The sequence below is a fragment of the Corvus hawaiiensis genome, chromosome Z (assembly GCF_020740725.1).
Source record: "Corvus hawaiiensis isolate bCorHaw1 chromosome Z, bCorHaw1.pri.cur, whole genome shotgun sequence".
NCBI lineage: Eukaryota > Metazoa > Chordata > Aves > Passeriformes > Corvidae > Corvus > Corvus hawaiiensis.
Genome location: NC_063255.1, coordinates 7,033,020 through 7,060,956, shown reverse-complemented (window position 1 = coordinate 7,060,956; position 27,937 = coordinate 7,033,020). Strand labels below are relative to the sequence as shown.

At 40.2% G+C, this 27,937-nt stretch overlaps 1 protein-coding gene across 1 annotated transcript in view; it reads right to left on the bottom strand.

Annotated features, from left to right (window-relative positions):
* IL6ST (interleukin 6 cytokine family signal transducer) overlaps positions 1 to 22,120 on the bottom strand; it is a 51,835-nt gene extending 29,715 nt beyond the window's left edge. The window contains exons 1-3 of the mRNA XM_048291263.1: positions 21,920 to 22,120; positions 13,138 to 13,239; positions 3,401 to 3,614 (exon numbers count right to left, since the gene is read on the bottom strand). Of these exons, the coding sequence (XP_048147220.1) occupies positions 3,401 to 3,614; positions 13,138 to 13,239; positions 21,920 to 22,120 (517 nt within the window). The remainder of the gene's footprint in view (positions 1 to 3,400; positions 3,615 to 13,137; positions 13,240 to 21,919) is intronic.
* Positions 22,121 to 27,937: the final 5,817 nt, after the last annotated feature.

Here is a 27,937-nt window from a genome sequence, read left to right as displayed (position 1 = left end):
CCCAAGTTTTATGCTTTACAGACTAGTACAGTATATGAAGTATCTAAGGTGAAAGCTGAACCTGATGCTGAACTAACATAGCAGCTAGTCAGTTCAGATGCTTTTTATTAAAAACAAACAAAACCAAAGAGCCAAACTAACACTTTTATCTATACTATGTAGTTGCTGTGAATCACTGAGTGAAGAGGCAAGAGAGACAGAGAAAGAAGCTGACTTTAGAAGTTTGTCAGGTTATTCTCATAATTTAGTGGCAAAAGATCAAAATCCATCAAAATGTTACTGAATAAAACCAACATGGTCAATTTAGAATACTGCTGGTGATGGTCCTTAATTCGCAGACGAAAAATTACCTCAAAGAGGAAAAAAACTGTTAAAATGCTCTTATTATTTCCATAAAGACAGACTTATAAAACTCGTGCCATAAGATCACCCCATTTAATCTCCAAATCAAATGGGACTTCCATTATTCCTCATATCCTGCAGCCATTTTGAAAGGAAAGCACTAAGCCTTTATGCCTAACCCATAAACTGATGCTTCATGCAGTGTCCTATGAAAAGCTAATAACAACCCTAAAATCAAACCTTATATGCACAAAGTAGCAACAGTGTTGAGTTTTAAGATTAACCTGTGACTAACAGTTTGTGAAGAAGTATCAGGCTTTCATGCAAAACAGGTATCACTACATATTCTGAGCAAGAGAGAAATCTTAAAAAATAATCTTATATTGTAAATCATGAGATTTACCCCCAAAAGAATACAGGCATACGTCATATAATGAGTTATCTCTCCATTTCAGAGAAGTGGCAATTCCTGTCCAAGTGACCTACAAATCACAGTGTCAGTTTTAAGAAACTATAGCTAAAATAACATGTACTTGCCAGCAAAGCCAGCTTGCAAGTCAGGAAGCACAGATAACACCACAACCACCACAGGAAGGTGGTCAGTCTATTAAGGCTCATCATCACATCAATCACAAGAGACCAAAGGTTGATGGAAAATGGATTTCCAGAAATTCCTCAAAAAATTAAAAGCTATGTTTACAGCTTCAAGTGGTAATCTCTCACTATAAATCCACATAGCTCAGGCAGACAGAACCAGGGATGCTTCACAAAGCAGCTGCTGCTCGAGGTTTTATAACAAGCCAGACCATACTTAAAGCCATCTAAAAGCTGTAACTATCCTCAAGGAATTTTGATTACTCAAACATTAACTGCTTTCTAATTAAGCATATTTCATCTGCAAGCTTCCTTCCTTCCTCCAAGCTTCCTTCCTTCTTGGAAATATTTATGAGAGTCACAAAACACCAGACACCTCTAAGGGAAGCACATGAAAATATTACTCAACATTATATGAACAGAATATTCTGAAATACATTTTCTTATTTAAAATTGCTACATACAAATGACATCTCTATCTCTTTCACCATCTAAACAAGTAATTTCTCTACATTACTTATTCCTCTGCCTCTAGAAGGAGGCTTAACCCTAGAGTTTTAGTAGAGCCCTCAGAATAAAAAGTAAAGAGAAAAAAAGAAAAGAAAGAAAGGTTCACAGATTAAAATTACTGAAATACCTAATTAGAGACACCAAATACTTGTTTGCAATAACTGAGTTCTTTCTGGCACCTTCTTAAAATGATAAATCATTTTCTCTGAAATACTTCAGAATTTTCTCACCGCTAGAAAGTCGTTTCAGTCCAAAAATCAAATTAATTTGTACAACTGAATGTCTTAGCACTTCATGTTCTCATTTTGCAGTCAAACCTTCCAAACTGATCACAAGCACTGCTGCTTCTCTAATCTAGACAGTTGTTGCTAATACAAGAATAACAGATGAAAAAAATGGCCAAAAAGTTCATTTAATTTCATATAATTGTGCTAGTGCTAATCCTCCAGACAAGCAGCACAGGAAACAGTGTATCTCCATTTGGTGTACTCGCTTATAAATGTGCATGTGTCTTTCCCCTCAGCCAAAAATATTTATCTATTGACTTTACTTGAAGCACCGTATTTCTAGACATATAAACAAGATCCAAATAATTACTTTGAATGCTCAACTTCTAGGAAGTAACATCAAATTTTCATCATCCCCACTTACATTCTTATTGTGCTACACCAACATACGGATAAAAAAAATCTGTTAAGTTCAGAAGTTACATGCTTTCAACAGTATATTTTACATAACTATTCTTCTGAAAATAACAGTATACAGGAAGTATAACCGTTATATTTTTATAGAAAAGAGAGAGAAAGAAAAAGACCTTAACCCCCAATAGTATCCAACCTTTTCAGGTTGTGGACTTCCTTGGCCCCTCCACCCCTCTGTGACAGGACAGATCACTAACGACAGAACTATAACCCCATATAGTTCTACTACGAGGTTTCTCCTTCAGAATGGCTCAGTAGTAACAAGCAGCCACCAGCTGGCAAACCCCTAGTCAGCCTGAAACACGGAAGAAAACTGAGACTGGGAATTATTCCCCTCAATCCTGCCAACACACTTGGCAGACGGCTTTCCTTTGTGCCTCAGTTTCATCATCTGAGAGACTAAAATAATGATGCAGATTTTTTTTTTAGGGAAAGCATCAGAGCCCCACTACAGGGATGACTGGAGCTCAGGAGCGCACTGGAAGTTACCAGACGGCCACTGTACCCGCTCCTCCCTAATTCCTCAGGGATTCCCCTCCAGAACTTGGACCAACAATAGGACGAAGTATGCGTATCTTTCAGAGCAGCAGTTTTCTACCTTCTAATCTACAGGCAACAAGAACAGACCACTTGAGGTGACAGCAACAAAACGCAAATCTCTGCACCAAGGAAATGCCTGCCGGTGGTACAGCCACGCTTATCTGACAGTCGAAAAAGCCCGAAAGACCCGAGTCCCGCGAGGGTCGCGACACGTTTGCCAACTCAGACGGCCAGCACTAACCACCACCGCTCCGGGGAAGAGGGCAAATAACCTTCAGCCTGACCCTCCGCGCCACGCCGGGGACAGGGCTGCGGATGGGGCACCGCGGAGCGGCCCCGCGAGGGGCCCGGCACCCGCCGGCCCAGCAGCGAGTGGCCCCGGGAGAGGTCATGTTGCGCTCTGAGCGCCACCGCCGGGCAGCTCGGCCGGCGCCCGCGAGGGCAGGCTGGACGAGACGAGACACCGCCGCAGGGCACGGCTGGCGATCGGCCCCGGAACCGAGTGGCGCAAGGCTGCCGTCCACCCGCCCGCCCCGGCCCACCTCCCGGTCAGCCCTGGACGAACGCCCCGGTGCCCCCGCCCGCGGCACGCGGCCCAGAGAGAAAGACGGCCCAGCACGACCCCCGCCGGCGGACGCCCCTCAGGGAGAGGACGCTGGGACGGTACAGGGGAAGGGGAACCCCGCACACGGACGCACCCCCGCAGCCCTTACCCAGCGCCGGCACCGCCCGCGCCCCGCGGCCGCTGTCTCTAAATACCGGCACCGGCACCGCCGCCTCCCGCCATCGTGCCGCCGTCCCGCACGCGCGGCCCCGCGCCTGGTCACGCTCCCGCCCCGCCCCAGCCCCCGCGCGCCCCTCCCTCCTCCTCCAGCCACGCCGCCATTGGCCCACGGGGCCCGTGACGTGGCCGCAGAGGGGGCGCGGCTGCAGGAAGGGGCGGGGCTTCCCGTAACGCGGGGGCCGTGGCAGGATCTGGGGGGCGCGGGGGGCGCGCGCGGGGGGCGGGAGCGGCGGCGGGGGGCCCTGAGGGAGGCGGTGCCCCTCCCCCGCGTCTCTCTATCTGTCAATGAGCCGTGCCCGACACCCGCCGCAGGGTGCTCCCTTCAAGGTGTGCTTTAGCTCTGGGCGGCAGCCGCGGGACGCCCGGCTGAGAGCTGGACCTCACCCGGGCCGCCGGCGGCCAGGCCTCTGGAAGCTTCTGCTGGCCCTTGACCGGCCGGGCCTGCGCGGGCGGCGCGGCGGGGGTGTTGTCCTGAGCAGGCCAGAGGAGCTAGCGGCCTTCCCGGCGTTTCGCAAGACTCCTTTGGGAGCACGGGCGGCTGGAGAATGCTCTTGTCAACAGCCGCGGTGTGAACAAAGCGCTGTGATCCGGAGCAGTCTCGATATTTCAGTCCCTGAAAGTCATTTGGGATTCCAGTCTCTGAAAAAGGTGTTTGTGGAAGGCTAGGTTTCTTAGGAATGGTCCTTAATATAGATCGTTAAGATGATCATGATCCAGCTTATCCTTGGACATTTCCTCATTCAATAACTCTGAGAAACTACTTTTGTAAATCAGACAGAGTCATGTGCTCTAAGATGCCTTCGTCATTCCAGGTTAATTTTTTTTCCAGTTCATGAGTAAGAAAGAGCACATTTCAGTGCCACGCCACAAACTTGGTGCTGAGAGTGTCAAAGGAGGCTGTTCCTAGTCAGGAAAGTATCAGACATCACTGATGCAAGCCCGAGTGTCTTCCAGCCATATGTTTTAGGCTTTTGCCCCTTCTTAAATTATCTTTGGGCTCAAGTAGGATATGAGGTATATTACACTTTTAGTTACATCTTTAGAGGAGTGGGCAGATTGGCTCGATGAGAAAGACATCTAGTTCAATACCCTGTTTCCAGCACTGGCATGAGCAAACAGGCATGAGCTGCTAGTAAGATTTAGAACTTTGGAAAAAGATAGTGGAAGGTAAACTACTTCTCACGTATTTAGTACCAGTCTCTGATTATGCTTGGTGTACTGTCTCAGATTGCTTAACATCCAACAAAAATATTGTTGTTAACTCTGAGAATATTGTATTTTTTCTACGCAACAGAGTAAAGCTGGATAGACACTTTTAAATGGTCATTTAGTTGCTCTGCTTTCCTAACAACAAAATTGTCTGTACTTACATAATTTCCAGTAGGTATTTGTCTAACCTGCAGATTATTACTTTATGTCCCTGCTCACAGCTGATGCTGTCTAGTAACCTTAGGTGCTATAGATGCTGCTGTTTTCTCCCACTGGTGGTCTCTACACTCAATAGACTCAGTCCTTTCCATTTACTCCTTCAGGACTTTTGGTGTTCAAACCCTTCTTAATGTATCAAGACAAATGACATCTGGGGAATAAGTTTCACAGTTTTTTCAGTATGATAAAAGCATTACAGTTTGTCACCTTTGCTTTCTCACCAGATTATGGTTAGTGTGTTTGTGTTTACATTGATTCCGGGTTGCAGTTTGAGATTGTACAAATACAAGTACAGTTTGATTGTATAATTGGTAGATTTCAGTCTGTATGGATATGCCTGCTTCAGCACCCTTAAAAAATTGGTGTTTGGCAACAAAACTTTAAGTGGAACTAGGCTCTAACTAGAAGGACCAAAAAAAAAATGTTTTTTCTCTTGTTTTAACATGTCTTCTGTCTCTTGTAAGATCACTCAAGTTCTGCTGCTAAATAGGCATTCCAGAATTAGACTCTCCACTCTCCTCCCTCCCCCAGCCAACAAAAAGCTTCTTAGGACATTCTTATTCTGAAATCCTATAGCCTGAAGCGATTCCTGGTATATTGCCAGAACTTGTAGAACAACCCCCCACCTTCCTTCAAAACCAGTCCTGTGACAGGCTCCACTTACATATGACATGCATAGTAACTCTTCAAATAAGCAAGAGATCATGTACTTCACAGGCTATTTGTGGACTCAGTGTAGAACTATTTACACATTTCTGAAGCCGTGTAGGAAAACAAAATAATTTATTTGTAACTGTACTTAATTTTTCTGTATTGGCACAAAGTACTATTTATTCATTAACAATTTAGTTGCCGAAAATCTGATTGTTCTTAGACACCAGCCATTTTCTGGTGCAAGCAGGTAAAAAGTTAATAGCATTACAACTGCCACTGGATAGAGTAGGACATTTGGGATCCCTGGTAAAGAAGAGAATTAAGCCATTCAAGCATGTTGTGAAGTGCTTTTTCTGCACATGGGTGATTTCCTGGAAAGACTCTTTAGTTTGATTTACTGCTTTATAGTCTTTCCTACTGAGACATGTTATATGGCTTTATACTGTACTGCATATGCAGTATAGTACTGGTATATAGGTAATATAAACACCAGTTATTTAAACTTTCAAGTACAGAGAGAAATGAAAAATTCTGACCACATTTTAAAAATATTCCTGTCAGCTAGCATTTTAATCTGCACATTGAATAAAGCATTGTATGAAATGTTTATGTATTTAATAAAATGTTTGATCATATATTCCCTAAATATATGAGGCAAGAATGAAAGAAAGTTAATTGTCAGGAACTGGAAAGTCTTTGAGATCAATTCCCATCTGCTTATTTACACTGCAATTTGTATTCCAACACAGTGCTCAGATCAGGACTATCTAGGATATTTCCAAGCTCCCGTGATCACAGTTAAGATATAAGTAGGTGAAGCATGCCTTCACATTCTCTGCTTTCTCAGTCCCAGGAAGAAAGAGGTAGCCTGGGAGTGTAGAGATGGGCAATGACACTTGAAAAACATGTAGCTGTTGGCAAAGGTTCATAGCTGTTCGTCTGTGGGTGCAGAGCTATTTTTGGAGAAGCTGTTAGAGATTGCTGAGGAACAAACTTGTACCATTCTTTATGGATATTTTCAGGAGTTTTGTAACAAGTTGTGACAAAATTTGCAGTCTTTGCAAAATCCACCGAATCTTACAATAGGTGAGCCACAGAGAGGAAAAGATCTTTCTGGAATGTATTATCATCTCGGTATGAGGACATGGAGCATCCTATAGATGCATCAGGAGTGTGAAAAATTTCCTTACTCTGACTACATGTGGTTTTTTTTTTTTTGGTAATGCATCACTCTCAGAACAGGGATGTTGGGAAAGATTCTCAAAGTAAAGGAGAAGCTGAACAACGACACCCTTTAATGGCAATGTTCTGACCCATGCCAAGATATTTTCTGTGACACAGCTGAATCACTATATAGAGCTATTTGCCTGGGAAGTTCAGTGAAACATCTGAGCCTCTTGCCAAAGTGATGATGTTATCTCAGCTTGTATCACTTCTCCTGAGCTTGAACTTAGGATCTCCAACATCTGACATTTTTTAACATGAAGAAGAGTCACTTTATTTTTTCCCCTGATAGTAGAGAGGACTAGTCCTTTGGCCTCAGTGGTCAGCACTGTAGCAGACTGTTGTGTTGAAGCCACAACAGGTCATGAAATAATGGTGAAGTCCTCTGAAGAGGTAGGGAGGAGACAGCAGCAAGGAAAAAAATGGCTAATGGAATTGTTGGAAGTGATTTAGTGACAGTTGAGGCACTTCACAGACTTAGGACTTACCAAACATGGGTAGCTCAGTGGCAGCAAAAAATGGGCTTGGTAATTCATTACTTCCTCTTAAGGGAGATGGAAGCGTACTGCTTTTTTATGAGAGCAAGTAGGTGTTTGCAATTTGTGTCACAAATTAGTAAAGTTCACTGAGCCACAAGCAGCCATTATGGCAACCTTATATGTACAACTGGATGCTTGATGGCATCTCTTTACAAGGGAATGGATGATGCATATGGCAACAGGACCGACCTCATTCTTTAGCATTGCTATGCCCTGTGAAAGGGCATAAAATCTGAGACTCTGGATGAGATCTTGCAAAATTCAGCCAGGGTCTGTAAAGCTTCATCAGGACTTCAGAACTTTAGGAGAATCTTGTGATCATTGGAAGAAGTTAGGAATGGGGATAGCTGACTCCACCACACTCCTGAGCTTTGGGTTGCTGAAGAGGGCTTGACCTAGTTCTTTTGTTCTGATTCTCAAGAACAGGAATGGTAACACCATGAAGCTGCAGCAGAGTATATAGAATAGAAGGGAGATTGATTATAGCCCACTTTAAATTAATGGCACATCTAATGGAGCAGTGTGGAACCTAGCAATCTGCTTGTTTTTCTGTAGTGGAAATTGCAGAGCTAATGACATTTTAGACCTAGACTGGAAGCTTTGACTGATGGAACATGTTTCTAGGGGGTGTTTTTTTTGAAAAGGTAGTGGGTATGATAATCAGAAAAAAAGCGATCTGTTCTTCACTGGAGGAACAAGACCAAAAGTGAGACCAGAAAAAAGAAAACAAATATGAAATTTCAGCGAAGATAAAAATACTGTAGAGGATTAAGTTGATCAAACATGGAAAATGGTTAAGTCAGAATGAGCAATACAGTTCACTGTGGAGAAATGCTGGTTCAGAGCTAAGGTGAGGTGAAGGTATTATGCTGCAGTCTCTTACACCACATGGGAGAGCTGCCCATTAATTTAGTATGCTTTTGGCAGCTGCTGAAGCTAAAATGGCTTTGGAATAATTCTGCACACACAGACCAGAATGTGGATGTGTCCTAAAGGCAGAACTCTTGGACAGTGGGTAAGAAGACCCAACTAGGAGTAGCAAAAGATGATTAAAAAGAAGAAGATGACATCTCAGATTTACTGGAATTATGTTTCCTTCTTGGCTACAAAGACTTTCATGAGCAGTATAGCCAATAAAAAATATGCCAGAAAATATAAGTCAGTACTCTTTTGCCAAAGTAATGAACTATTTGCACAAAATAAAGTCATGTGTGAAGAACAACTGAGCTGGGCCTAATTATTTGGGCTGATAAAAGGCCTGCTAGCAATAGAAAAAGGCATTCTGAAACCAAGGCTGCGGTTCAGTCTCTCTATTACAGGAAGCCAGTCTGTCTTATATCGATGTAATTGTGGAATTCTTTCTAATGTCGACCTTTTAGAAAACACATGGGTGGCACTTTTGTCCTTTCCAGTGAGTGAGGGAACAGTTCTAGCCAGGCAAATTAGCACTGGCCATGCTTATCCAGGCTTTCCCTTGAGTTTTGGGCAGGCTGTAACAAGTTTGTAGTTGGTACAGAACAGTGCCATGGACGTGCCTTTTCAGGTTGTACGATGACTGGTGTACAAGGTGCGGAATCACAAATGGAGCTTGTGTTCTTGGTCCTCAGCTGCAGAGTGTAGCAGGGACAGCACAGGGGTGCCTGACTCTGTACAACACACTGTAGTTAATCCATTTAGCCTTACCCTCTCCAGACTAAGTCTAAAACTTGTCTGTGGGAGGGCTGGTCTTAAGGAGTGGAATGACTCTAAACACAAAGAGTGTGTATGAGTTAAGCTGTTGTTAGATATGTTGGCTTTCTGATATTACAGCTTGTGACTTCTCACAAGTAAAGGATAGTAGAGACATATTGAAGAAACAGATATAGAGCTTACAGAGGGGAAATACGCTACAGGCAAACTACTGACAAATCCTTTTTGTATTTTTCCATGCTATACCTAGAGTTCTACACTATACCACTGAAATCAATACAGTGAGATATCACTTGATTGCCAGGAAGAGAGCTATCAGCAGTGATAGATAGGTAATTGTCTTAAAGTGACACGTTTTAAAAAAGAGGTCTTGACATCATTGTGCTTGAACTGTTAGAAAACACAAAAGGCCGAAGCCTGTTGCTACAAGTAAAGACTGTAGAATTTACAGGGAAGTACATTCTCATCACTAAAACTGAAACTAAGTTAGCATTAGATAACCCCTCCCTGCTGCCTTATAGTTAAATTGGCTAATGCTATTGAGAGCAATTAAGGATACACATGGTAAAATATATTCAGTCCTGAGTACTTTGCTGATACAATCATCAAAATGAATGCTTCTGTGAGAAAGAATAACAACTTTGTATGATGAAGGAATGAAGAATTGAAAAAGCAGTGGCAAAGTTCAACATGCCCGGTATATTTGTGTGTGAACATCTAACTAAGAGATGCAGGAAGGAATGTAGGAATTTTTACATGAAATTGAATAGAGCATAAAGTAAACAAAATAACAGAAGAGAATGAAGAGAATGAAGGAGAATATTGGCTTTTGATAATAATTTCTAATTGCTGAGATGTACTCTCTCTCTCTCTCTCTCTCTATTTATAAATATGTAGTATAACTTCCATCAGCTACAAGACTAAATAATTTATATCTGAAGTGAAGAAGTACCTAGGAAAGTCAGGCGTTCACTAAAACGTGAAAGAAACAGCAATGATTTGTATTAGTCAATTCATGTGGCAACTTCATATATGGTACAAAGATACAGGTAAAGATGTTTGCCCTGTATGTTTCACTGCCTCTGAAGATCTACTTTGTACTTTACATTTCTGGTCTCATTGATCTATCTTCTCATTTTCTTCTGCTACCCTACCATTTATTTACCATTCTTTACCATTTGTTAAGAGTTCTTCCTTTCTTTTATCTCCTTTTGCTTTTTTTGTCCTTTGCCATTGCCAAACTTACATTCATGTATTTTCCTGGTTTTTTCTGCTCCCTTTAGCATTACCTATTGTATTTACAACTTGTCCAGCATCAGTCTGTCAAAATAATTCCTTTTAAGAGTTATCTTTGGAGAAAGTTAATTGGCTAAAAGTATTTTTGTGCTCAATTTATACTATCACTCAGCTATATAACAAATCAAATTCTGCCAAAAATCTGAAATGACAGTTCCTTTTCCTCTTGTCTCACCAACATGGCATAACAAGTGCTTTGCTGTCAGAATTTAGCAAGCAAAAATGATGGTGGTCGTGCATAATCAAGCTCAGTTTGTCAGTATTGAAACTCCTCCATAGTGCCAATAGCACTGAAAGCTTGCTTTAAGAGATAAGCCAGAGACATATAAACTATAGCCTGAGAGCGTCTCCTTCACTGATCTGTGAAGCATTCTTTTTAGAGCCAAGGCCCCAATGTGAAAATTGTCATTGTTACTTGAAATTTTGATATGAATATTTGTAATCAAGCTTTAGCTTCCAAGAACAAAGCTTGGTATGTTCAGTGATTTCTTTTTTGTTTTGTTCTCTCACTCATATTTCCCAGACTGGAGTAGGAGCACATTGTCTTGCTGATGTATAAAAGTATGTATGTAGACCTTCTTCAGAATCAGGATCCTAAAAGATAAAAGAAAATGGCAGACAAACATTAGTTGTAAGAAATGTAATATACACACCAAACTCTTTGTGTAAATGTGGACTAGTCTTCCCTCATTCTTTACTTTATCATTGACTACTCATTTCTTTTTCACTTTCCTGTCTCTTTTCTTTTGCACTTCCTTTCTTCTGTAATTGGAGCCACTTGTCATTCATTCTGTAAAGGTCGACTTAAATATATTTTGTCTATAGTTAATTAAGCAATGGGAGAATCCTCTTGGAGAGATCCACATACTCATGATGAAGTTAAAAGTCACATCGTCATCAGTATGTCCTGACAGATACAAACTGTTCATATTTCAGTGCCTTTTCTGAATAGATCCTTTAACTACTTGCTAGTATTTGCTCCAAAGTTACAGTTCACTACATATTACTTGAATTTTATTATATGACTGTGACAATCAGTATCAACTAAAAGTATATTGCATTCACCAGTCAGAAGAGGAATTAAAATTTTTACTATCCTGATAATTTGTATGCAGAACTTAACAATGTAAATGAATGTATTTCAGAAATGCTTATAAATTCACATACCACTCATTATTTCCTGATAAGCTTGATTCAAAGGAGTCATTAAAAAATTACTTTTAATGCCTTGGATGTGATGAAAATTTCTGAGATAATGTTGACAATCTCATGGTAGCTTCTTATTGTCAGCTTCATACTGTAAATTACATGCATGTCAGCATGTAACTTGTAGGTACAGAGAATATACATAGGTTCTTTTAAATTAAAGTTTTGAAAAATAATAGTGTGGAGTTGAGTCATCTCATCTTTGGATGTGTTGAGAGCACTGTTCCCCCATAAGCTGATAGTGGATAATACAGGCTTTGGGAGAAGGGTAGAACCACAGTGCCTGCAGAATTTGCTTTCTGAATTATTTACTAAATTATTTTACAATTCTATGATAATCAATAACTTATCACTAAAGATCGGGCTATTAGCCCACGTGCTGTCCAATGCATTTACTATTTACAAGATTACTGGAAGGTATTCAACATATCTTCTTAATTTTTTTTATGTTACATTTATGCATACCTTATTACAAGGTTAATTGTGCATCACTGATAATATACCTACTTTCTACAGACTGAGATGACCATTAATGCCTGAAATACAGCAATACATTCACAATAACCTTTGGAGTGATTCCATGTTTAGTGTAAAGATGTATTCCATATCTCATTTTGAAATAACCTGCCTTATAGTGCCTTTGTGTTACCCCTCCTAGTTCTGGGAAACCTTTTCAAATGTTGTGTAAGATATGGTGTAAAGTTGCTTTGCAAATTGTTGGCAGCTCAGGGTTTTGTAGAACACTTGATATTCTCAAGAATGACCTGGTAGTTGCTGTCTGTCTGATCTCCTGCAGTGTTTCAAGTGTTGGGCTGTCCTTTTCGTTCCTTGTCTCCCTTAAATCTTCTTGTTCCACTGTATTTCTTTTCCTTGACTTTTGCATCTGGACTTATTTAGTGTTGTCCAGGGCATGTCTCACCATCCAGAGGCAAATTTGATTAGGTAGATTGGTATCACAGCCTGTGATCAGGCTACTGATAGAAGTACTAGGAGCAGGTACAGACAGGGAAGAAAAGGAAGCTGTGAATAACGAGGTGCTATTCTCAGTGCCTGAGTTAGGAGTTTATGGTGGCTGTACTCAGCACTGGTGAGGCCACACCTTGAGTGCTGTGTCCAGTTCTGGGCCCCTGACTCCTGGAAAGACATTGAAAGTGTTGGAGTGAGTCCAGAGAAGGGCAATGGAGCTGAGGAAGGGTCTGGAGCAGAAGTTCTATGAGAAGCAGTGTTTGGTCTGGAGAAAAGGAGGCTCAGGAGTGACTTTATCACTCTCTACAACTGCCTGGAAGGAGGTCATGGCCAGGTGAGGGTCAGCCTCTTTTCCCAAGCAGCCAGTGACAGGATGAGAAGACATGGCCTCAAGCTGTTCAAGATTATGATGTACAATCTGAACCAAGCCAAGGTTGGTTCAGATTGTTCATCAGTAGGAAGTTTTTCATGGAAAGGGTTGTTAAATATTGGAATGACTGCTCAGGGAGATGGTGGAGTCCCCATCCCTGGAGGTGTTCAAGAAATGACTGGAAGTGGCATGTAGTGCTTGTGACACTTAGTGGTTTTTGGTCAAAGATGGGACTTGATGGTCTTAGAGGTATTTTCCAACAGAAGTGATTCTGTGATTAAGAAAAACTAGTACCTCACGTACAGATGAGCTATTGACGGTATGGCGGTGGGATCTTGTCTCCTGGGAAGCAGCAGTTCCTGGCTCCTGCTGAGTTCCTTCCAGCAAGTCCAGCCACTAAGTTAGAAAAGAAAAACACAATCTGACATATAATCCTTGACAAATTGCTGACCCCTGTATCCGAGGGATGAGAGGAATCTATTATCTATGTTCACACAATTCTTTTCTCTGTAAGCAGCAATTCTTTGTCCTCAGCCTTAAGAAAAAAGTCTGAGTTGGAGACGGTTCGGTCTCATTTCTCTGTGTAAGAAATCCCGTTTACAGATGATTGAATTCAGCTGTGTCTGGAGTGAATGTAACAATTGTTTAAAAATGTGAAGTTTTAAATTATATCCAGCTGATTCTGTAGGGGGATTTTGCAGGCAGGAAGAAGTTAATTATTTAAAGCTGGATCCAAATCAGGATTAGGTTTATTGGCTCACACACTGTAAACTTGATAGCTCTAAAGTGGTAACTGACATACTTTTTAAAATATCATTTGTAAATATGTACAATGCTGTAAGGAGGTGTTTTTCCAGCCAGCTCAAGAAACAACTTTTTGCCTGTTCATTATTCAATTACACTTTTCTTGAGAAAAGGAATGTAAGCTAACATAATATTTACTGAAATAAATACCAATATTTACTGAAAAAAATATCTAAGTAGAAACTTCTCAGGTCATGGTTTAGAATTCCTTGGTTTTGCTTTCCCCTCCTCAAAATGGTCAGGGTCAACATGATCAGTATGTTTCCAGTGTTCTCATTTGTAGTAATGTGATGTTATCTTGGTGGTGTGATTATGCTGAAGAATCACAGCTAGATTTTCATCATATGAAGGGCTAGCAGATTTGGTTCCTGAACTGTGAAGTGAAACTTACTGATGAAAATCTAGACTAGCAAAGCTATTGAGTGTTTTATTACTGATCCTGTAGGGTAAGGATGTTCTCCAAGGAATTAAATCTTCAGCCATTTTTAGAAAGTTAAACACAAGTATGATTTTATATTAATCCTGATTTTTAGAAAATAAATAGATGTTTGCTGTTGAGTTCAGTAGCAGCTGGACTGGACTTCCTTGTTGAATTCTGCAAGATTCAGCTGACCTCTGCTAATCCCTCTTGTTTATATGGAACCTAAGGTACAAGTACCATAAATGAGAAAAGATTTTCAAGAAAACACTCGAGAATGAATTTTCATAAGAGTTATCCTAATTAAGCTCTAACTTCAAATTTGACTTAATGCACAAGTTAAAAAATTTTAGAGGTTATAGCCCATACTTAGAGTGATGTTAATATTGCCTTCTAAAAATTCAGACTCAGATGAAATTCAGACTTAAAAAAGAATGGAAATAAATCTGTCACTGTGCTGTTAAGACAAGCTGGTACTCAGAAATTAATGAGAAGAAAATACCAATTTTTAGTAAAATAGGCAAGACATTTTGAGTTACTTACAGAAAAATAGGATCATTATGAAAGTACCTTGAACTATTCAGAAACTTTATAAAATATTGGTACAAAAGTAAAGTTCTTTCAAGATACAGTGGTACTGTTTTTTTCCTTTTTGTATGTTGTTAAAGTTAACTGAGGAAGAAAAGTTTTCTAGGATACATAAAGCCTGTATCAGGTAAAAGAATCTTCAGCAGGAGCCGTCTTAAGCTGTATAAGACTTGATACTGTTAATGCAGTGTATCTGTGTTAAATGAGTTTGACCTATTTGTGCCTGTTTGTAGAACTTTTTTTTTTTGTAGATAAGTCCAAAATGCAGACAAAAAGATGTCAGCTCTGGCAGACAGAATTGATTTTCTGCAAGGGAGTTTAATCTGTTTTGTGAACAAAAAATGTAATGCCCAAATAATGTTTTGTGACATTGCCTGTGTACAAATGGAGACTGAAAAACAACCTTTTTTGGAAAAGCTTAATATAAAAAAGAAGAAGAAGTAAAGGAAATTCTGTACTCAGTGAAGTTAAATTTTTTTCCATTGTCTTCTAGAAGGTCAGTTTTCATCCTCAGTTTTCCAAAAATGGACTATCCAGGTGAGTAAATGCAACCTAACCAAACTGTAAAGAAATGTCACAGTAATAGAGGTAATCTACATTTTCAGCCTTTAATGGCACATTTTTTACAGTATGTATCTTTTCAATTACAGTTGATTTTTGAAACACATCTTTATTTTTGAATCAGGCAAGACAATACTAGTGTCAATTTCTTTATTAAATGAAACTACAGTGTAATAGTGAAGAACAGGATGCTAACTGCTTGACTGACCAACACACAGCTTGAAAGGAAAGGAAGCACGGTGGATACACTTCCTGTTTGAGTCAAACCCTAGTGCTAAAAAAAGAATCACTGATAATATCAACGAAGTAAGTTATGTGAAAAGGGCCACAAAGTGTCAAGGTAAAAAGGAGGAAAACACAAGTAACAAGATTATTGAAGAGATAGAGAGGACATTGTGCCTCTGTCAATGATATTTGGGGTACTGTATAAATTTTAGCTACTGCAAGAAAAAGGGAATTTATCTTCTATTGTTTACTTTACACAAGTAATGCTTCAAATAAATTGCTTTAAGCAATAGATTTCTTTAAAGCCCCACCAAGTTTCAACCTTTAATCTTCTGTATTTCTTACACCAGGACCTCTGGGGTTTCTATTGGTTACTTTGGTACAATGGCCATACAACTCCCAACAAAACTAATTATCACGAATGTGTTATATTACCTAGCTCACTTCTTTGGATTCTTACTGACTTTTCTAAAGTATATTAGATGACTGTATTAGGTATAGTAAGTGTTGTGTTGTCTTATGTGGGTGTGGGAAATGCTTCTTAGCCCATCTAATAACACCAGGAGGAGTTTGGATAATTTTATCATCTTAGTCTTATGTTGATTGTGGTATACTAGTAGTAGAGTGAAACCCTGCACCATTCCCCTCAGGTACAGGTAAGCTTGTTAAAGCTTTTCCTAGAAGCCTGTTTTTCCTAGACAACAGTCAACATCTAAGCAAGGCCTTGCATTTAAATGGAGGGTTTGAATTTGTGATCCAGACTATATAAATTTACTGACTCCAGACTTTTCAGAATCTGTAAAATTTTCATTTTTTGGGGACATCTGTTATTTTGCTAAGCCTGATCATCAAGAAAAGCCCTTTGTGTTCTCCACTAACCATGATTAGCCATCTGGCAGCTATCTCTAGATTTAGTTTCCCAAACTGTGCTAAGCCTAGGCAGATGACCAGGGGCCTCCATTGGCGTCTGCCTTTCTGTTATTTTTAAAAATTACTTCCAGTATTTCTGCCCAGTACTTAGCACCCTTGTTTACTTTAGAGTATTTCCAGCAGATGGGGAAGAATGTTCCATTTTCCTCACATTCAGCACATTTCCAAAGAATGCCGATTTCTTTTTTTTTTTGGAGCTATAGTGGAACAAGATACCACTGGAATAATATGTTTCAAAAGGATTTTCTTTCATGGTTGCACTTCTTGATGATCCTAGAGATCTCTTAGAGGCCACTGTTCATCTTGCCTTGTGTTGCTTTGACTGTGGCATGAAAACCGAAGCATAGTCTGTAGAATGAATCTGCTCCGAAGAAGTACTCCAGGCCTTCTCCCCTGCTTTGTACAGCTCTGTATTCATGCTAACTGAGGCTGACAGTTAAAACTGAGAAAACAAACAGCTGCTCCAGATTACAGGAAGAGCAAAATAGTCCTCAATTCCAAGATAAGAATGTTAAAATAGTGAAAAACCCCACTGCAATATTATCTGTAGTTTTTCTCCTGGTTTGAGAGTGCTATATTTGCATGCTATGGAGACTTGTAGAAGCTTTGAGTTATAAAGACAGTGATTTTGGTAGTGCTTTATGCCAGTGACATGGCTTCCCCAGCCTCTGTTCAATATACAGGGTTCATATTCTAAATATAGTGATCAATACCCCTACAAGACTGGAAAGCACACACATTCTTCATGCACTTTTAGCAGTGTTGGGAAACCAGTAAAGCTAAGATGAAGTTATGCTGATGTGGTTTACTTTTAAGGGCGATGAGGATGGTGCTTTACTCCACTTGTGTAATGTATTGTCAGAAAAAAGAAAAGCTGGTTCTTTCCACTTGCATATTTCGTGGCTCACTCTCAAGTTTTACCTGGGTAATATTCTCAGCAGACAGACTACTACATTTCCACTGTAACAATTCAGTTCCAAGCCCTGGAAACACAGATAAGAAATGAAATAGAAACATTGATCTAAACTTTGTGGTTAAATAATTATTGGTAACAAGAAGTCTGCCTTTCCATTTTACTCATCAGCTGATTCATCTAGATCAGGCCTTAAATCAGTTTTGAATGGACTGAAGTCAACGTAGTTTAGAAAGCTGTAATAGAGATTTCTGAAACTTTTCAATCTTACATTAAGAAAGGCTGTGGGTAGTGTAGCTGTGTGATAGGAGTCTCTGTATGCATAAAAAATTATTATGCAGGACACAGAATACACTCAAATAACATTGGTGGTAAAAGTCCAGGGAAGGATTGTGGGAGTAGGTTAGAGTTTCTAATATTTCCAGGCTACAACACAGGCAGAAACTGTATTCTGGAAGAGTGGGTGTAGAAAGTCATGCAGTGCTCAACAAGCTCATGATTTGGCAGGTGAATTCCCTCTTCAAAACATGCTCATAGCCTGTAGCTCCTGGCATTTTGCCTGCTTTTCTAGTTTGAGATGGGAGGAGTGAATTTCCATGTATAAAAGTACTTTTGTCTACAATTCACCTCAAATAGTTGTTGAGCAGCTGCCACACTTTCTAGCTGGCCTTAAGCCTCAAACCCTGTGACAGAGAAACTTTTTTTTCTAAAGCACTAGGGAACACAAATATATTTTTTTGGCGATTTTTAAAAAATATAAACATTTGAACTACATTGGAGTATTGTTCAGACACAAATTGGACTTTCTTTTAAAGAAGCCAAGAAATACTTGGGAAGAAAGATATTTGTGTTTCTATTTTCACTTTCTGTATTAAATCATTCGAAGCCTGTGTGTGCTGATTACAGCATTTCCTCTTTATTTCTTGTAGTGTTCTCTAAGAGAAACACTCATATAAGCATTGCAGCAAATGTGTCTAGCATATATTTCGTTTTTCTCTTCACCTCAGGAGTGTAAATGAGCCTAAAAAAAAGACTGTAAAATTCTAAAAAATGCTTTAAATTACTAACAAAACACGAAGAACTTATACTAAATATATCTTGAAGCTCTTGTGGCATGAGACATAAAGGGTTCTGAAAGTCCTGTTGCACTTATCTACTAGTATGTTATGCAGTGCAATAGCGTCCCAGAGCTCTATAAACATTGTTTTAGAATTGACTGGAACATTTGAAGCTGAGTCACAACTGTTTGATTCTGACTGGCCCCTTCTGAATTCTGAGTGTTCTTCTACAATCATTTTACACTAGCATATGCAAGAATTCCAACAGCTGTACTTTTCAACTGGCCTTGCAATTTTAGACAATATGTTTACATTTCCGTCTTCTAAAAATAGTAGCAGGAATGAGGTGAAGGGTGAGAAATGCTTTGCAGGAAGGCTAAAGAGCACTCTGTAAAAGATTCTTCAAAAGCATGAAGCTATGTAGCTGTTAAAAGAACGTGTATTTCTTAGTTTATATACACTGCTGACATATTTGAATGAGCACAGGCTGTTACCATTAATTTAAAAATAGTTAATAGTTAGAGAAAGTCTAAGGAATTATGCATATATGAGAGTTATGCTTTATCCGCTGCTAAAATGCAGCCCCCTCCTAGGGTGAAACATAGTGACAGTTCAAAAGGGGTTATCAGCCTTAAAAGAGTTCTATGTGTCTGATAACCAGAGTGACTGATATTAATGGGTGACTTGACAATACCACCATTTTCAGTAATTAACTGCAAATGGGCATCATGTTTTCAATTTCAGAAAGCTGCTACTGATGTGCATGGCTGAAACGAGAAACCAACTAAGATATCTTTGCTGTATCACCTTGACCAAAAGAGCCTCATTTTTCCTCTCTGTGTAGCCTGCTAATTTCAGTTATAAATTTGGGGATTACAGGGTCTACTTATAATGTATTTGCAAAGTAAGAAGCGCAATGAGGTTTAAATCTTCACTGGAATGTCTAGGTGCTACTTTGATATGAGGAAATAAATTACAAACATTTAAATAGGTAGTCACATCTTATGTATAAAAGATGCTCTTTAGTGCAATTTGAGTCTAATGGAACAAGAATGAATAACAAAAGATTTGCCTGCAGCTTGGGAGAGGACAGATGCAGTCTGAGACAATGCTGGCTTCTGCCACAAGCTGTATTTCCAGTTAGGCTGACTGCAAAGTGAAAGAATATTTTGCATAATGGAATTCGCCTTTTTTTTTCTGTATAAGCCGACCGCATGAACCACACCCAAAATGGCTGATGTTTTATAAATCACAGTACAGATTACTGTCATGTCCCCTGCTTCTCTGTGACATTCAGCTCTTTCATAAACTGAAATTTATTGCTTCCTTTCTTAAACTCCTGCTAGAGACTATTGAAAGTATTCACCTGTGAGATCTTAATTTAAACTGGGTAGAAGAAAAGAAAGTCAAAATTGTTAGCATAGTCCTGGCATTTTATGGCATAGCGGTATGATGCTGAACAGCTTGGGAGTATATAGAAAACATTCCTGAGGTGATGTGTGAGCCAGCTACGTTGGTGCTGGCCAGTATGAACAGGTGATGTGAAAATCTGTGCAGGATCACAGCAGAAGGTGGCCAGGAATCCACCGCAAGAGAGACACCGTTAGGATGACAATGGGAAGAGAAACAATAAGCTCCTCTGGCTCTGCCTGGAAAGAAGGTTCCCATTTTTGAATACAAAACCAGAAACTTGATTCTAGTGCTTGTTTCTTTGTATGTAGGAAGCATAACCCTGCAGATATTCTTGAAAAATAATCAGACCAAGTCAGAGACCATGCTGCTTGCCTTTCATATATCTTATTTAGATTTATTTGCTAGTCACATAGGATCCATGCAATAGTTGCTCTCACAACTTCTGGGAATACCTCCCTGCAAATTCTTAATTTAACTCAAATCACATTGTGAGGTTCACTGTGGAAACAGGGCATCATGTGGTTGTTCCTCAGTTCCTTCCTTCCCCCTTGCAAGAGCTTTCCAGCATGCTGCTGTATGGACATATGGGACTTATAGCTCAACACTGAGTTCCATTTTATTGCTCTGCTGCTCTATTCTGTTGAACTAGGCCCTACAATTTCCTCTTTGCAGAGGTTGGGAAGTGTAAATTTCAGGAAGCAGGTTCTAATTTAAAAAAAAAGTATCTTACTAATCCATTAAAAACACCACTAAAATAAATGAATGTGATATACCATTTTTATATAGAAAGTGACTTTTTTTCAGAGTACACAGTGGAAATTAACTGGTGATCTGAGATAGCCATTTCTATTTTCCTAGAACTTCAACATTCTGACACTCCTTTACCATTAAAAACAAAACAAAACCACACCCAACTATCACACACCACCAAGTATTCATATTCAGTGTTTTCTTAGTCACTGTACAGACAAAACTACACACTCTTGGAGACCTGCCCAGAAAGACTGGGTAATCAGTTTAAAAATGACAAACTGAAAGTTTTAGTCCAAAAATATAATGCTTGAACAAATGCCTGTCGTTACAGGGAGGTGGTACACCATACCCTGATGTACTGCAGCTAAGTGCAGGTGCTTGATATTGTGACATGGTTATTTTACTGAGCTCACATGTTATCATTTCCAATAATACTTCACTATTACTCTGTGTTGTCGGCATTAAGGGGTTACTACTCTTCTACCATGTAGATCAACGTAGATCTTCACCCATGTAGCTGGAGGATCAGTGCTGGCTACTTTCAGGAGTCACCCACAAAGAGAAGAAAGGAATAGTCCCCCTGCAAAATTCAGACTCTTGAAGAAATCCAGATGGTTGTCAAATCAAAAATGTCATAGAATCACAGAATTGTTTAGGTTGGAAAAGACCCCTAAGATCATTGAGTCCCACCATTAATCCAGAACTACCAAGTCCACCACTTAACCATGTCATGAAGTGCGACATCAAAGTTGTCTTTTAAACAACCTCAGGGATGGTAACCCTCCAATTCCCTGGGCACTCTGTGCCAATGCTTGACTACTCTTTCCATGAAGAAAGTTTTCCTAGTTTGCAACGTAACCCTCCCCTGGTGCCGCTTGAAGTTGTTTCCTCTTGTCCAATTGCTTGTTACTTCAGAGAAGGGGCTGACCCCCACCTGGCTACAACCTCCTTTCAGACAGTTGAGGAGAGTGAGAAGATTACCCCTGAGTCTCCTTTTCTCTAGCCTGAACAACCCTGGTTCCCTCAGCCACTCCTCACAGGACTTGTGCTCCGGACCCTTCATCAGCTCTGTTATCCTTCTCTGGACTCACTGGACTCGCTCCAGTACCTCAATCCCTTTCTTGCAGTGAGGGGCCCAGAACTGGACACAGCACTCAAGGTGTGGCCTCACCAGTGCCCAGTACAGGAGGACAATCCCTGCCCTGGTCCTGCTGGCCACACTATTGCTGATCCAGGCCACAATGCCATTGGCCTTCTTGGCTACCTGGGCACACCCTGGCTCATGTTCCAGCTCATGTCAACCAGCACCACCACGTCCTTTTCCACTGGGCAGCTTTCTAGTTACTCTTCCCCAAGCCTGGGACTGTTGTGATCCAAGGGCAGGACCCAGCACTTGGCCTTGTTGAACCTCACACCATTGGCCTTGGCCTGTTGATCCATCCTGTCCAGATTCTTCGGCAGAGCCTTCCTGCCCTGCAGCAGGTCAGCATTCACACTCAACTTGGTGTCGTCTGCAAAGTGACTGAGGGTGCACTCAATCCCCTCATCTAGATCACTGATAAAGATATTAAACAGAAGTACTCCCAGTATTGAGCATAGGGGAACCCCACCCATGACCGGCCACCAGTTGGATATAACTCCACTCTCCACCACTCTCAAGGCCTGGACATCCTGGCAGTTTCTACCAAGTGACCAGTGCACCAGTCCAAGCCATGGGCTGTCAGCTTTTCCATGAGAATATTATGGGAAATGGTGTGAAAGGCTTTACTGAAGTCAGGTAGACAGCATCCACAGCTTCTTCCTCAGGAGACTGGGTGGTCAAGCAGAACCTGCCTTTCATAAGTCCATGCTGGTGAGGCCCAATCTCCTGGTTGTGCTGCAAATGCAGTGTGATGACACTTAAGATGACCTATTCCATGACTTTCCCAGCATTAACGTCAGGTTGACAGGCCTGTAGTTCCCCAGATCCTCCTTCCAGCCTGTGTTGTATTTGGGCATCATATTTGCCAACCTCTGGTTAACTGGGACTAGCCTCGTTAGCCAGGATTGCTGGTAAGTGATGGAAAGTGGCTTGGCGAGCTCTTCTGCCAGATCCCTCTGTACCCTTGGGTGGATTTCGTCTAATCCCATAAATTTGTGGGGTAGCAGGTAATAGACTATGTCCCCTTGGATTAAGGGGGCTTCATTCTTCTCCCCATCCCTGTCCTCCAGCTCAGAGGGCTAGGTATTCAGAGAAAAACTGGTATTGCTATTAAAGATGGAGACAAATAAGGCATTAAGTACCTCATCTGTTTTCTCCTTTGTCACAATGTTTCTCCCCATATCCAGTAAAGGATGGAGATTATCTTTACCTCTCCTTTTGTTGCTGGTATATTTATAGAAACAGTTTTTACTGTCTTTTATGGCCATAGGCATATTAAACTTTTGTTGAGCTTTGGCCCTTAGCTAGGATGTTTTTCTCTGTAAAAATTCTCTTTTGAGCTGAGACATGATTTCTGTTATGAAAATATACTTTAAAATAGCTTGAAAGATAGTTTCTCAGACTAACTCTAGGGTTGAAATCATTGGTAGATATGCTTGAAAGGAAGTAGTTCACACCTGTGGTGGCATTTCTTTGAAAGTCTTTTTATTTAGAGAACATTTTGACACAGATCTCAGACATCTCTCAGCTTTAGTCAGCTGAGGGATTGGATTTTTTCTTGAAAAATGTTTGGAATAAAAAAAAATCAACTTGGCTGCTAATGTAATATTGCTACATAGTTAAATAATACAATGTGATAATGCATAGCAACCAACAGAAAAAGCCTCCCAAACTGTTGTGTGGAATGCAGAATTTATCACACTCTTGCAGATTGTAAAGTTGCAGAAATGCATATGAACTGATGGTTTGACAGAGTTGAGAAGATGGGCCAGGAGATAAGTAAAGCTTCTACTGGTGTAAGAGCATATTGAAAGAAAACCATAAACAAGTGACATTTAGTGCAGAGATAAAAGTTCATGTTTTAAATTAGGATAGTTTAAGTCATCACTTGAAGCAATTCATACTTGTTGCTTTGAACTGTCCCAGTTTTTGAGTTTAGCCCAACATTTGGGTTAGTAAACTTGTATTATGGAGTTTAGAATGTTAAACAAGGGAGTTAGCTAATGTGGATTTTATTTGCATGTCATTTGGTTGGCGCAGGAATACAAGAAACTTTTCAGACCAGCCTGTTGCCTAAAGCAGAGTCTGTCAGTAAGAACTGAACTCATCCTGTAGCTTTCCAGTGGCCTCTGTGGTTTGAATTGATGATTTTGGTTCAGCTCACAGAATCCAGTTGTAAGCACTGTTACCACTGGCCTTTTTAATCTTAAAGACAAGTTAAAGAACAAATTAACTTGTCATTTAGATTTACTGTGAGAGTTTTCCATTTGGTACAAGCGGAGAACATGACAACCCCATCATGCCTTCATCCCTTTGCTATAGTTTACCTGTAAATACAGTTCTGCATTCTCAAGTGCTTTTCACCCATCAACTTTTTTGGGGGAAAATGATGTGCTGAGGTGCTTACTAAAGGGTGCTGCCCAAGAAAGGTTGTGCTGACCACAAGTACCACGTCTGGTGTTCCTTCATGGGTGGTACTACAAGGCAGCAGCATTTTAATTTGGATCAGCTAGAGAATGTGAAACAAAACCGTCCGTTGTGATGGTAAGTATTATGTGATGAGTTCAGTTAGAATTCACAAAACATGTCAGGAGAGCAGCTGGAATGCACTTTTTATGGATTAGTTTGTTTAATCTCTTTTCTTTAGTTTGCGAGAGCAGAGTGGTACTGTGACTCCAAAACATCTGCCTTTTCTCTTCCATCATCTAAGGAGATTAAGGAGATGAGAGGACAAGGAGGATCAAGGAGACAAAGAGCTCATCTCAGCCAGCAGAGATTCTGCGCCTTTCCTAGCCCAGAGAGTAATCACACAAAGTAACTGTCAAGAGGAGGTTCCACTTAATTTTTCTGAAGATACAGGCTGTTTCCAGTCCTTTGCTACTGCTCTGAAGCTGTGGTTCTGGGCTAAGATTACCAGTGTCCTGAGTGAACTGTCCATAGCCATGGGTAATGTTACTTTCCAGTCTGTCAGTGATAGCACTGTGACTACTACATATTCCCCAGCAGAAGCCTTTCAGCTGAGCTGGCCAAGGTGGCTTTTGGTGAAGAATAAGCATAGGCCAGTGGCCAGGATCTGCTGTCAGACTCTGACTCTCTGCACTGTGCCGTGAGAAGAACCATTTATCATCTTTACATTTCACCCGTTAAATTGCTTCTTGCATTCCTCATCTGATTGTCATAAATACAGAACACTCAAAGCAAGTTCCTGTAAGGAGGGAATATATAAACCACATTTTGAAGATTTAACACCTGAGCATTGAAGTTAGCTCCCACTAGCCCCAGTTCTAAGAAGCCACTATTGGAAATTTAATCTCTAATCTTTCTGCCTTAGTTTCTTCATATGTGACACTGGGTTAATACTAACCTACTGGGAAGTTTTCAATGATGGAATGATTACTTTTTAGTTAAGTGTTAAATTTCATTAGAACACATAAATATATCCTCCAGTTGGCTACAAGATCCGTGTGGATTTTAGTAACCAGTTGCTATCATCACATAAAAGCTGAGAGGAAAATAAAACCTCTGTGAAAGCAGACTATCTTCCTGTCTGCCACCTTACCAGAAAGCACCAGAAGCATGCAAAAACTGGTACTTGCTTTTTTTTATTTGCATAAAGAACTTACACTGATTCCTGCCACTGTTTTACAGTGTGCTTTTTACCTTTGACATGTGCTGATCTTACATTTACAAAAATAACATTGAAAACTAGTGTTGATAGATCTGACAATAAAATGAAATTTTCATTGTGAAAAAGAATTTGGAAAAGTATTTTTTTCTGTTGTGTGTAACAATTGCCTCAGTTAAGAAGGTGGTGTCTGAATTAAGAATAACTACTCCAGTAAAGGAGTAATATAGCTGAAAGTCCTGACACATTGATTTTTGCATTTCTGAAACTAAGTAGTATGCAATCTGCATCAGGAGCAGTGTAGGAAGGGCTTGAGCTGTCCTTTTAAAGTGCCTATAAATGCAGCATTTGATTAACTGTACAGGAGGTATGTATCCAGGAGTGAAAACAATAAAATCTTGATGTAACTTTATCTGACATAAAAACCCACAACAGAACAGAAGGCAATAGAAGGACAGCGAGGGCACAAATTGCTCCTCTTGGCCTATGGCACTGAGAAGTCATTACATGGAAATTCCCATGTGTATTAATTATAATGGACCCTCTTAGTGGACATGATTTTGTGTTTCATGAAGAAACCTAAGCAGTGACAAATCAGAGGCAGCTTTCCCAAGACATGTCTTGGAGTCTACGAAAAAAATAAGATGGCAAATTTATTTACAGGAAAATCAATCTTTTCAAAATATATCGCTGAGAGAGAAAGACTACAGAGACAATGAGAAACTTCAAGTGGTTTCAGTGTGTAGTTTCTAGGACATTATGGAAAAATTGCTCAAATCAACAACAGGAAGAAAATCTTTATAAGATCATAACATGGTGAACTGTGGAAAAAATGCTAGATGCTGTAACAGGAGAGGTCATAGCACAAAAAATATTTTTAGAGTTTCAAGTATTAGAATTTTCAAAAGCATCCAACTCTTTTCTGGTAAACTGCCTACACAGGATGTCTCTTTGGATCAAAAGCTGGAGACCAAATGAATCTTTAAGAAGCTCCAGACCTCTAGATCTGAAAAAATTACATCTCTTGGGTGCTAGGAATTGAACAGAAGGGGTTGCAGAGCCTCTCTCTGGGTTCACATAATTATTTAATATTATATTATTTAATATTTTTAATTTTAATTTTTAATTTTTAATTCTTAATATTTAATATATTATTTAATACTATATGATTTAATATTATATTTGGTTTATCTGTCCTTGCTAATAAATCTCTTCTTACTTCTAAGAGTCTACTGCAAGAATCACTTCAGGTGAATTTCAGAAACCAAAAATGCTGTCTTTACAACTGTATTGCATAACCAGCATTTCTGGTCAGACCTTATATTTCTTCCTTCCTCAGATTATATTTACCCTCAGCTTCTTATGTGAAAGATACAGGGCCATTTCTCTTCAATTGTTTAAGTGCAGCCAACTATTCATGCACTGTAGGAAGGTCTCCCTTCTCATCTTTTCAGTGTGTATGCTCAGTTTTCAGCTCAGTTGGCAAGCTGAAAGTACAGCTGAAGTTTGTGGCACTGTGTGTGAGAAGGGGATCTGCTTCTCCTGACCTTTCCTCTCAGTTCTACTCTTACCAACTAATCCTCCTTATGTAATCTTGATAGGAAAGGCTATGACTTTGGAGTCTTTTGTAGTGGTGCTGATAGCTACAGAGACACATTGGGAGAGCTGGACCAAGCCTTTTCTTAGTGCATTAATGTGTTCAGTTTCAGTCGGCTCCTGTGTGATACAAGGAACTCTGCCACATTCTTCTAAAGGATGGAATTCCACGCACTGAGCCTAGAAGCCTATGTGCAAAGGTCAGGAAGGCACATGTGTGTAGAGTCAAATAATACTCTTAGACAGGTACGAATATACCCCTGACTCTTCAGGTTCTTCTGGCGTTTGCATAGCCACAGAAAGTCACACCATGATGCCAAGTACCTTAAAGTGCCACAAACAGTGAGATGGGAATGGAAACTTAACTGCAGAAGGCTGTACAATGTAAGTGAGCAGAGATGCTGGACCAGATGACCTACTGAGGTCCCTTCCAGCCTGCCCATTCAGTAATTCTGTGACCTTACTAAGCTCGGTAGCAGCTGGATGAGGCAGGGCCTTGTCAGTGTTGGCTGTCTGTGAGGAACAGTTGGACTTTAGGATTCTGACAGGCACAGAGTTAATTTTTTGTCTCTGTGTCAACTGCTTCACATCAAGTACTACTCTGTGCCCTTGGTCTGAGTTGGCTCTGAGGCTGGACACTGGACAAACTGGTCTAAACTGCCTCTGTTATAATGGTGAGCTTTTGCATCAATAGGGCCAGCACAGAAAAATCTCAGAATCTAAGGAATTTCCTATGATTCTCTGAATCCTCAGAAAACCCTATGAAAATAATGAGAAAAAAAGTACACCTTTAAAATACAAAGGCATATAATGTATACTTTCAATATTTCTTCTAAATCATTATGACGATGCCGATGCAGAGGAAGAGGTGCAGTAAGTCATGATGACAGTATGATCACATGAGCTCTTAAAGCCCTCTTAGAATTGTTTGAAAAGTTGATACGTTTTTATGCCCCAAAGTGCTAACTATGATGCTTCTGGTGTTTTGCTGTGGAAAAACATATAGATTGTGCAGGCAATCCTTTGGTGATGGTAGCAGAATGCAGTCTATTAAGTGGTGAGGGGACAG